The 11865-nt window shown below is 35.4% G+C and overlaps 2 protein-coding genes across 2 annotated transcripts; both read right to left on the bottom strand.

The window, feature by feature from the left end:
- Positions 1-31: 31 nt before the first annotated feature.
- MONOS_7490 (uncharacterized protein) lies at positions 32-874 on the bottom strand (the record flags this gene model as incomplete). The annotated part of the gene is made up of 1 exon (XM_067877820.1): positions 32-874. One exon carries the CDS (start codon positions 872-874, stop codon positions 32-34), a length of 843 nt encoding a protein of 280 aa, XP_067731496.1.
- Positions 875-6282: 5408 nt separating this feature from the next.
- On the bottom strand, positions 6283-10750 carry MONOS_7489 (uncharacterized protein; the record flags this gene model as incomplete). The annotated part of the gene is made up of 3 exons (XM_067877818.1): positions 6283-8477; positions 8671-10663; positions 10725-10750. 3 exons carry the CDS (start codon positions 10748-10750, stop codon positions 6672-6674), a joined length of 3825 nt encoding a protein of 1274 aa, XP_067731495.1. The 3' UTR covers positions 6283-6671.
- Positions 10751-11865: the final 1115 nt, after the last annotated feature.

Genomic DNA, 11865 nt, shown 5'->3' with positions numbered 1-11865 from the left:
TCTGTGGGCTGTAGAATGCTGTTCGTTTCTTCTATTGGAATTTTCGCTCCCCTGATTGCCTTCTTGAAGCGAAGCTTGAAGCTCTTGGTCGCAGCCGGATTTGGTTTTGTTGTCTTGACAATCGGGGAGCTGCTTGAAAAAATCTGTGGCTAACTGATCTTCTGGTTGGAATAGTTCTGTATCTTATCGGACTCCTTCTCATAGGCCAGCTTGTTGTTTGCAGCTTGAATTGTTGACTCTTTTCTGTTTTTCTCCATTCTTCAAGGACTTCTGATTGCCTTTGAGTAAGAAGACTGGTAGCTGAGCTCTCCTTCATCTGTGCAGCTGCCCTAAAGCCGAATCTTCCTTGAATTCTTACAGATCTTGCTTCCTTCAGCGCTTTTGAAACTAATAAAATTGCATCTGCAATTGATCCTTTTTCGTCATCTTTTTCTTTTAATTTCGCATGTGTGTAAAGCAGAATTTTTATGGCCGGATATAAAAAAGCTTCAGTTCGCTCGCCTGCATTATCCAATGCGTCGTTCATCCAATTATCTGTTCTCGAAGCTGTAGGGGGGGCCTTTGGCAGAAATGGACTTAAATCATCTTCCTTCAGGTCAATAATAAGATCTTCCAAATATCTTTCAGGTAAGTCCATATCATATAAGCTGCAATCTGGATCTCTAAGAAATATTGTTTTAAAACTTTTTCCTTGCAGCAAACTATCCTCGCCATAGCTTTCTTTTGCTTCTGAAGCTCCCGGGATCTGTTGTGAAAATTCAGAACTGGAACGAGAAATCATACTCGAAAACATCTCTCCCGGAGGTCCATCTGACATCATTGATGTGGCAGAATTCAACGCGGGTCCAGTGCTGAGTGGAGAGCTAGAGAGCATTCTTTTTTCAGATTCGCCGTGACTGACCCTTAAGTGATACTCTCAGATCGAAGAGAAGAAAGTGAATGAATGTTTTCTTGTGAATCAAAATGCTTGCGTTTTGATTCCTGTCGTATCCCAAAAGCAAAGGAAATGACAGTTGTGATTTTCAAATCATTCTTTCTATTTTTCTTATAATGCAATTCAAAAGATTATTGATGAATGACAAAAAACTATTCACATCATCATTTTTTATCAGACAAACCATAATTGCAAGCAAACAAAGATAAAGCATTGTGTTTTTCTGTGAAATTCCGAACCAAAAATGTCAATATTCCATGTGGTTATGTGAATGCTTATTGTTACATAGTTATTTAGGATTTTGAATTTTTATATATTTTATTTATTTTAACATATGCAAATTCAAAACCAAAATTAAAACGACGTTACATCCTGAATGATTCATCTTGTAAAAAAATTGCATGGAAAGGATACCAACAAAAAATTCACTCGCTTGTGCAATGATTGTTGTTTCAATTTTATGCTGATTGCATTTCTTTCCTTCACTTTTTTTTTATTGAAGAATTGCTAAATGGGCTGGAAGATTGCGATGAGGAAAAGCAAAGGCAGAAAGTTCATGAAATGGATGAAATGATTGATGAAATAATGCATGATGTTTTCGGACTTGCATTCACAAAAGAACTGTTCAACAGAATGAACAAAATAATTGGAAAAAAGAAACTTTCAATGGAAAATACAATTTTCCTGTTGAAGCATATTGGTTATTTGAAGATTCTGAGAAATGTGGATGTTGAAAATTTTCAAAAATCTTCTTTGAAAGAAAGATTTAAAAAGATGATTATAAATGAAAATGAGAAAAAAGAAGAAAAGAATGAAAAACTATTAATCGATCTTTGCCAATGCTTTGTTTCTCTTGGTCGCAACTTCTCATCTGAATTGCCGTCGATCTGCGTGCCGTGTATTTTGAAAGCTGCATTGAAGAAAGTGGAAAGCGAGGAGAGTCAAAAAGAAGTGGAAATGGATCTATTGGCGCTGAGCAACGTAGAAAATTATGTTAGAACATTATTACTTCCATTTGACATTTTTCTTATTTTTCTTATTTTTCTTATTTCTTATTAGTTTATCGAACGAGAACTGTATTTGAAGGAAATTGAAGATATCATGGAATATCAGCAAAAGCACAGAAATCTGACACGACTTGCATATTGGTCTGTTTGGGACTTTTTGATTCACCGACTTTTGGCTGACAATAGCTTGGAAGAAGTTATTGTGAATGAGCTGCATTTTTCGAGAGAGGCAGCAAGAGAATTGCAAGAACTGACAGGATGCATTGATTGGAAGATAAAAGAAACGAAACGAGGAAATGAACTGAAAGAAGTGCTTGTTTTATTGAGATGGTTGAGAATATTGAATTTTTCTTTTATAATTTGTCACACGTGTAATGAAGAATATTCTGAGCTTATCAGAAGCATTTCTCAAGTGTATAGAGCAACAAAAGATAATTACGGAGAAAATGATTATATTTTCATTATGTCTTTTAAGAGCTATTGCAGAGAAATCAACTTCATTTGCATAAAAATATTTCTGACATCAGTGAATAGAATTTTTACAGAATTTGATGACTTTGTGAAAAGCGGAGCAGTTGATCTCATTTTGGAGGAGATCCTGCGACCAACGTTGAATGAAGAAATGGAACGTGAATTATTGACGTATTTTTGTCGCATTTCATGGCGATAGAAAAACGTGAGGAAAGATGAAATCGAAGAAGTGAAAAGAAAAGAGTTGAAAAGGAAAGTAGTTGAAAAAATGGAAGAAGAAGGATATGACGATATCATTGCAAGCCTTTATGGAGAAATTTCTTTTATAAATAAAAAACATCATAATGATGTTTTATCGTTGAATATAACTGATTATTTTGTTGGAGTTTAACCAAATTCGTTTCATTTAGCTTTATGACTCAAAAACTATCCTTTTCAATTTTAATCATTTCGCAAAATAATAAATAAATTAATTGAAGAGCGTCTATAAATGTTTTTATTTCCTTTTTCAAAAATTATAAAAGAAAGAAAGAAAAATATATTATCCCTTTTCGGTAATTATCATCGAGAATCTTCGTTGAAAGGATTATTGTTCTTTATCTTCTTGAAGGAGATTAATTACATAATGAAAATTCAACAGTTTAGCTATTTTCTCTGAAACATCTGGACAACTGTGAGTTTCCCATTTCTCATCTCGTCTTTAATGAATAAGCTTTTAACTGCTTATCTATCTCATATGACACTAATATCTTGCCTTTTTTTTTTTTTTTTTTTTTTTTTTTTTTTTTTTTTTTTTTTTTTTTTTTTTTCGAAGATACACCAAAAATAATTCAAAGTCGAAAAACTTTCAATCAAAATCGAAAAACTTTCAACCAAAGTCGAAAAACTTTCAAACGAAATCGAAAATTATTATTCAAAGTCGGAAAACTTTCATTCGAAGTCGAAAGTTTTCATTCGAAGTCGAAAAAGTTTCATTCAAAGTCGAAAAAGTTGCAAACGAAATCGAAAAACTTTCAATCGAAATCGAAAATTTCCAAAAAACATAAACGTTAAATAAAAAGTATTCAACAAAAGATAATAATATTCTTTTGTTTTTGGAAATATCATCAGCAATGTTTGCGTTGTTGATTTCTGCAAAATATGAAGATTTCGAACCAAAATAAACTCAAAAATTAACTCGAAACAATATTTTTGACATTTGTTTCCTTCAATAAGAAATGAGTTTTTTGTTATGAAAGAACACGAAAAAAGAGATTCAAAACTGTATTCTTCATTCTCCATAAAATTGGTTAAAAAAACAATAATCTTCTTTAGCATATTTTCTGTGAAGAAGTGTGCTTTCAATTGATATGAGACAAAAATATGTTAAAATACCTCTTATGTTTTTCAAATTTGCATTTGGACAAAGGAAGCACAAAAATATGTATGAAAAAGAGATGAAAAATCATTAAAATAACAAGCACAGTTGATATTTTAATAAAAAAAATGAATTTTGATTTTTATTGATTTTTGCCAACTTATCTTTCTATTTGAAGTTTTTTGAACTTTCGACTTTGTTTGAAAGTTTTTCGATTTCGATTGAAAGTTTTTCGATTTCGTTTGCAACTTTTTCGACTTTGAATGAAACTTTTTCGACTTCGAATGAAAACTTTCGACTTCGAATGAAAGTTTTCCGACTTTGAATAATAATTTTCGATTTCGTTTGAAAGTTTTTCGACTTTGGTTGAAAGTTTTTCGACTTTGAATAATTTTTGGTGTAATAACTTTCCTTTGTAAAAAACTGTTGAATAACCAATATCCAAAATAACTTTCTGATTAAAAAAAGATATATAAAGATTGATTTTTTGATGAATAACAAATACGAAATGAGCTTCAATAATAATATTGCTTTTGCAAACATCTTCTGTAATAAGGAGAATAATTTGACTGATCGAACAGAAAAGTTTGCTACGAGGTATTCCTTTAAATTTGAATGAAGAATTAATAATGAAAAGAACGTTCAAAATCGCAGTAATTTATGTATTGAGGAAGTAACTTCGGATTAATTCAAAATGAAAAAATGAAAAAAAAAGGCATTAAATTGATATGGATAAAAGACTGCCCAATCAGAAATAAAGGAAAAATCAAATATGCTTCTTCACAACGCAATTTCTGAATTTGCAAATAATTTCACTATTAATATGTGTGTACATCATTCTATTTCCTTAAGCGTTCATCAAGTAATCTGCACAGTTTGACAACGTTGTATTATCATCGTACTTTTGAACCAAGAAAAGCAATACATCATGATAACTTGTAATCACATCATCATATCCTTCTTCTTCCAACTTTTCAAATAGCTCTCTTTTAATCTTCTTCCACTCTGCCTTGTTCCATCCTTCATCTATCTTTTCTTTAAAACTTTCTAATAACAATGTAAACAAATGAAGACATTTCTCTACCATATAATCCTCCAATTCCTGTCTGCACATTTCTTCCATAACACATTTCGCTGCTCCATTCTCCACAAAAGCAGAAACTGATTTTTCATCTGTATCTTTCGTCATTCCAAAAAAATATATACATTCTTTGCATATGTTATCTTCATAATTCTTAGCTGAACGGTACAGCCCGACTATACATGGAACCAATTCGGCAAATCCTTCATAATCTGCATTCCATTCATAATTATATAGGTAAATTTGTATAGTTTCACACCACCTCGAAACAACACTCATTTCTTTTCTTTTTTCTCCAATTTTTTCTTTTTCCTTATTCTTCCAATCAATGCACACTCTAAGCTCTTTCAACTCTCTTTTTGCTTCTTTCACGAAATGCAGCTCATTCATTATCAAATTATCTAATTTCCTATCATTACATAACCTGTTTATCAAAAATTTCCAAGCGGATTGATATGCAAGCCTTGTCAGATTATTGTGCTCTTGATGATGCTTAATAACTTCAACAATCTTATTCAAATAAAGCCCTCTTTTCACTTTCTGAAAAAAATGTATTGAAAGCTTTTATAATATTGTCGTTTTCACACCTTGTAATTTGGTATAACGCTCAACGCCACCATTGCCATTTCCACTTCTTCTTTTGTTTTTTCAAGTTCTTTTTTGTCCAACGCAGTTTTTAGAAGGCAGCTCACACATGCTTCAACCAATTTTTCTCGTGCATCGCCCAAATCATTTGAAATCATAAGATAGCACTCACAAAGATCAATCAGAAATAGATTCTTCTTTTTTAAATGCTTCTTGCTTTCATCAATCATCATCTTTTCAACGTTTTCACGTAACGGCAAATATTCAAATCCATAGGCCAGCGGATATTTTAGTATTTTATTAAATCCAATTTGCTTCAGTAGAAAAGCTGCATTTTCCTTTGTTAGTTTTGTTTCAATCTTACGAGATATTTCATTGTAAAATTTATCAGTAAGAATATAATAAATTTCATTTTTATCCATTTCGTTCATCAATTCATTCATCTCCAAAATTTTTTGTTTTTGCTCGGCTTCAGAGAATCTTTCAAGATCATCAAACAATTCTAGAAAAATAAAATTAAAACCATTTTTGTATAATAACTTCACACCATTAAATTTATCAGTTAGCTTTGTCCCATGCAAAACAATGCCTGATTCTCCAGCGTTAGAAAAAGTCATGAACCTAATAATTTGTAGTATTCAAATTATTAAATGGAAAACACTAATAATCTTAAAAATATCTTTTAGTTGTTTTAAGAAGCAAACAATTATATCAGATAAAACAATCAACTTTCCTTTTACAAGAAATAATTTGATAAAACAATGTTTTCAATTTTTATGGAAAAAATTTTGGTATTCCCGATCTTTTTAAATGAAAAATTAACAATTAATGAAAACTGCACATTATAAAAGAGAAAAGTGCATCAAAAATATTCGTTTGGAAAGGATAAGAGCTATCAGATTGAAGTTTGCAGATGATTATAAAGCGTTCTTTAAAAATGAAAAAAAATCACTGAATAAAAAACAAGAAAGAGTTTTATTTCGGGAGAACTCAATCACAATGAAATCATCAAATCCATTTTCTCCATCAATTTGCATTCCTTAGATAGACTGTAATAGAACGAATATTGGATTTGAAGAGAATGATAATATTTTGATTGGTTACAAACGTAAAAAGACATAAAATTTAGTAAGTTTAAAAGGAGCAAAGAAGTCTTTCAGGAAGAAATGTGTAACATTTTTTTAAAAAACTGAAAAAAGAATTTCACATAAAATAAATTATATATAATACGGTAAATTAATTATTCTTTTTTGAGATTTTCCTTTTTTTCTTCTTTGTGATTATTGAATTACTTTGAGCAGAAATTGGCTTCTGCTTCGATACATCGAATTCACTTTCAGAAATGAGCAAAGTTGTTTCATTCGGATGCAGCACTGATTCATTTGGTGCAAATGATTTCTGATGCTGAAGTGCTGAACCATTCGTTTCATTTCTTTGAGCTTCGTCATTTTTCTGAATGAGCTTAGCAGAATGAGGAAAGAGAGGTGTGTAAGACGCTGGATGGCGAATGGCAGAATCAGAAATTTCTCTCATATATTCAGAATCTTTATTATCTGGTTGCTTCAGCAAAGTTTTCCCGTCATCATCACCAATTGGCAGAGACAACACATTCTGTGAATAAATCTGGCTTCTCCCAGAAGTTGGCGTCGGAGGCGGCGGCTGGGGGCTGTCTGGAGACCTGAATTCCTGTGGCATGTTTGAAGAGAGCTCTAACTCGTTCTGAGAGTGCGAAAAGACAAGCGAAGGGCGAGAGACAGGGGCAGAAGTCGTGCGCAGTTCGGAGAAGGGAGAAGAGAAGCTTACCGGGCGAGGTGGATTTATTGGAGGGGACAACGCAAAAGCTTGCCTCATTGAAGACGGCGGAGTCACTCGCGAGATCTGCATTTGCTCGTCCAAATGCGAATAATCATTCAGATCACTCTTCATTCTGAAGGGGCTGCTTTGCTGTTCTGATGAATCACCAGCAAATAACATCGGCGACTCTTTCATTTGCATTGAGACTTGCCTTGTATCGCTTCCAGAAACAATTCCATAGGCATTTTCAGTTGGCATTTCTAAAGGCGCACGCAACGAACTATTGAACGAATTCGCCAGCAAGTTGCTTGGAGAATTAGAGTCAGCAGATGGATTTGATTGAAATGACAGAGGAAAATGAGTGTTTGAAGAAGGATATGTTGGAGCAGTGGAAGAAAGCAGATACTCAGGAGAAGAGCGAAATGATTGAGACAAGTCGGGTGAAGCTGAAAATGAAGTGGGCTGAGCATAAGCTGTGTTTGTGAAGTGAGACGTGTCATTCATTGAGGAAGTGAAATGAGGAGATGATGTGCTGACAGATGAAGACAGAGATAAAGCAGGCAAAGAAGCTGAGAGCGGCACTGTGTGATTGAAAGAGGGCAGAGCATCAGGCAATCCAAGAGTCGGCAGAGGAGGCAAGGCGGTTGAAGGAACGGTTGAAGGAACCTGGACATTTGAGTGAGGCTGGCTGTTCGATAATGCCATTGATGAATGCGTTGAATACCCCTGAGGCGTTTCTAATTGCGCAGAGGAATCAAATGAATGATCAGGTGCTGCTTGAGTCATGCCTTGCTGAAAGACTTTGGGGCTGTTTGTTGGCAGAATCATTGATGTGGACTTCATCGTGTTCATCAGCATCGACTTTTCAATCTCTTCTTCTTTTCTCCATCGTTCCAGCTCTGCCTTCTTTTCCTTTTCAATCGATATTTCTGTCTCTTTGTCCTTCAGGTCTCTTTCGAGATCGCGCACCCTGACAGCGTAGGAGTGGCGAGTGGCTTCGTGTTCTTCAGTCTCTCTCCCTCTCTCCTGGCTGAGTATCATCAGATGCTTCCCCAGTTCTCGTTCCTTCGCCTTCAGCTTCTCTCTCTCTTCTGTCAGCGTCGACAGAAGATCCTCATTCTCCTTCGCTTCCGCAGCCATCGCGATTTTCAGGTCGATTATTGACTCGTCCCGCAGACGCTGCTCCACAACGGCACTTTCTTTGAGCTGGTCAACATGCTTCTGATAGTGCTGCCGCTCAAATTCCAGCTGAATACAAAAACACGTTGGAAAAAAGCAAGAGAGATTTAATAATATGTTGTTAAATTAATAAAAATCAAAAGAATTCATTATAAATAATAATAATAATAAAACAATGTTAAAACAATGTTTATTATCCATTGATGAATAAGAAATGATTATTGAATTTCAAAAATCAAAAATAATTTCAACATTTGCAAACCTGCTTTCTGCACTGCCTGATGATCTCTTCCTTTGCCTCTATCTCAGTGCTGTGGTGGTTTTTCATCTGTGCAATCTCCTTCTGCAAGTTCACAGCATTCACACTCAGGCGCTTCACCTCTTCCTCGTGCATCCTCTTCAGCGCCTCTTCTTTCCGCTCAAAAGACGCCTTCTGCGCAGCCATTTCGCTCTTGGCATCTTCTTTCCACACGCCGCACTGCCCTTTCAGCTGCTCCAGCTGCGTCTTCAGCTGCATTGCACACTCTCGTTGCCTCTTCTCTTCCTCACTTGCCTGCTTCAATGCAATCTCAATCCCAACACGCTCGTCCAGCAAGTTGTCAATCGCCTTCTTCTTCTCTCTCTCCTGCTTCAACAACTCTCCTTCCCAGTGCTTCTCTCTTCTTGTCATTTCTGCTTTGTAGCCTTCTTCAGTCTCCTTCAGCGCAGACTCCATTCTCCTCACCATCTGCCCTTCAAACTCTGCTCTGCTTGCAAGAAGCTCATCTCGTTCCTGCTCGGCCTCCTTCAGCCGGCTCTCTCTGAGCTCTTCCCTCGTCTTCGCCTCTGCCGTCAGCCGCGCCTTCTCTTTCTCCAGCCGAATGCACCGCTCAGCCAGCTCCTTCGTGTTCTGCTGCTCTTCTTTGGTCACTCGCTCTATCTCTTGCTCCCACCTGCTTCTTTCCTTCGCTGCTGCCCTTTTGAACTCCTCTTCCCGTGCTTTGCTCTCTTCTTCCAGAGCAATGCTGATCTTCCTCTTTTCCTCCTCTTTCTCTCTCTCCTTCTCGTACGCAAGCTGCCGCAGTTGAACAACCTCGTCAACAAGCGATTTGTGCCGCTCTTCGTTGGCTGCCTTTTCCTCTTCCAGCAGAAGCTTCCAGCTTTGCTCTTTCTTCTGAAACTCCTCTGTCATGCTGTCGGCCACTTCAGACACTTCTTTTTCCTTCTCTTCCCTCGCCTTCTGTCTGATCCCCTTCGCCGCCAGCTCCAAACGCTTCAGCTCGTTCCTCGCTTCTTTCAGCAGCTTTTCAGCCTCCCTCGTTTTCTGCGACTCTCGAGACACCTCCTCTCTGACTCTGGCGTCAACTGCATCCCTCTTCCGATCTTCCTCACGCTTCACAGACATCTCCAAGTCCTGCTTTTCTTTTTGGGCTCTTGCTCTTTCTAGCTCTATTTTTTCTTTTGATGATCTTTTCTCTTTTTCCAAGTTATCCTTTAGAATTCTGATGTCATCTCGAAGGCAAGATATTGCATTCTCTTTTTCGTTTTCCTTTTTTTCAAGCACAGTTTCAAAATCTTTCTCCATTTGTTCCTTGTCCTCTTCAAATTGCTTTATCATTCTATCTTTTTCATCTTCAAATTGCTTTCTCATTTCAGAAATAGCAATTGTAACTTTTGATTCAACTGATTGAATGCTGCTTTCTTCTTGGCGCTTAAAAAAATCATCCCAACGCTTTAGCAAGTCTATGTTTTCTTTGTGAATTTGTTTTATTTCTTCGTTCTTTTCCAATATCTCTTTTTGAAGTTTATTGAATTCTTCATCCTTTTCATTCTTTAAATGTTGCAATTTCTCTTCTGCAAATCTCAAAGATTCATTGTGCATTTTCTTTTCTTCATTTCTTTTAGCTGCTTCATCTTCTTTTTGCTTTCTAACCTCAGAAATAATTCTTTCTTTTTCTCTGTTTTCAGCTTCAGCAATTCCAAGCTTGACTGATAATGCTCTATTTTCATTCTTCAGTTCTTCCAATTTTATCTCCATTGCGGAAATTTGCTGCTCGTATAAAGCAACTTTTGACTTTTCTCTTTGGAATGCTGATTCTTTCATTAACAACATTTTTTTGGCAGAAGAAATTCCTTGTGCTGCTGATTCATTTTCAATTTTCCGCTTCTTTTCTAATTCCATTAATTTTTTATTTAAATGTAAAATCTCAAAATCTTGTTCCTTTGGTGATGCATGACTTGGAGATGATGATAAAAATTCTCTTTCTGGTGTAACTCTGAATAAGTTCAAAATACAATCCAATTAAGCAAAAGTCTGATAAAAAATAAGCCAGATACATTTCTATTTCTGTTGATTCCATCATTCTTTCAATATGAAAAAAATAATTATCAAATCTCAAAGCCATTTTTCATATATTTCAATATTATTTTTTTTAAAAAATGTAATTACTTTTAAAAAACCATCACGATGAAAGGGGCAAAAAGGATTGCTTAAAGGTTAGTCAAAATGACAATTTTTTCGTTTATCATTTAACCTTTTTAATCAAAATTTAAAATCATCAACTATATTTTTGGAGTTTGATTGCGAACTGTCTTCAGAAACATAGAAATGGTTTCGCAATGAGCACAAACAATGAATCATTTTAATTGGTTTTCCAAAATTTTGATGCGTGCTGTTGTATTATGAATCAATAATTCCAGATTATAGATCAATTCATGAAATCCACGAACACAATGGACATTTGATAATCTTCATTCAATTTAAAAATTTTCATCGCCTATTGAATGACTTATCGCACTTTATTTTCTTATTAATCTTCAAATAACCATCTTTTATTATCCTGTTTACATTCTAATGAATAATCGCTGTGGAGTTTTATGAAATATTTTTTTTGGATGAAGCCTTCTTCACTCGTTGCAGAATGAATCAAATGATTCTTTAATGATTGAGTTTCACTTCAAGCTTTTCTAAAAAAAAATACTTTTTCACCTCGTCCGCAATTGTTCATCGCTTCACTTTACTTCTGTCGGAAAAATACGAAGAAAAGAAGGTGAAAGCGAAATTGGCATTCAGGGAAGACTGAACATCACCATTGGAACTGGCGATTTGGTTTTTTGGATGCATCAACAATGACTTCTTCTTGCAAATCATCCGACGCATTGAACGATATAGGAAGGTGGCTTTTGATTGTGGAGTCTGAGGCAGCTGGGGCGTTTTCAAATAAAAAGAAATCGTTTTTGAGAGAGCAAAATCTTATTCGGAGTTATCTTGCGAAGTAGCAGGAGGTTCGCTTGAATGTGTTGTTGCGCCTTCTATGTGGAGCTTTTAGCGATGCTTTCAGTTCCGCTGGTGAAGCAGCTTTCTTTGATTGCATCATCTGTGGGAACGAGGTCGGGATCAAGCGAATCTATGTTCCGGAAGTTGTGAATGCGTTCCCGTCGATCAACGATCTGTTTGACCCGTCGCTGCTGCCGTCGG

Source organism: Monocercomonoides exilis (assembly GCF_001643675.1).
Source record: "Monocercomonoides exilis strain PA203 chromosome Unknown scaffold11-1913109, whole genome shotgun sequence".
Classification (NCBI taxonomy): Eukaryota; Preaxostyla; order Oxymonadida; family Polymastigidae; genus Monocercomonoides; species Monocercomonoides exilis.
This window is presented reverse-complemented; position numbering and strand designations above follow the sequence as displayed.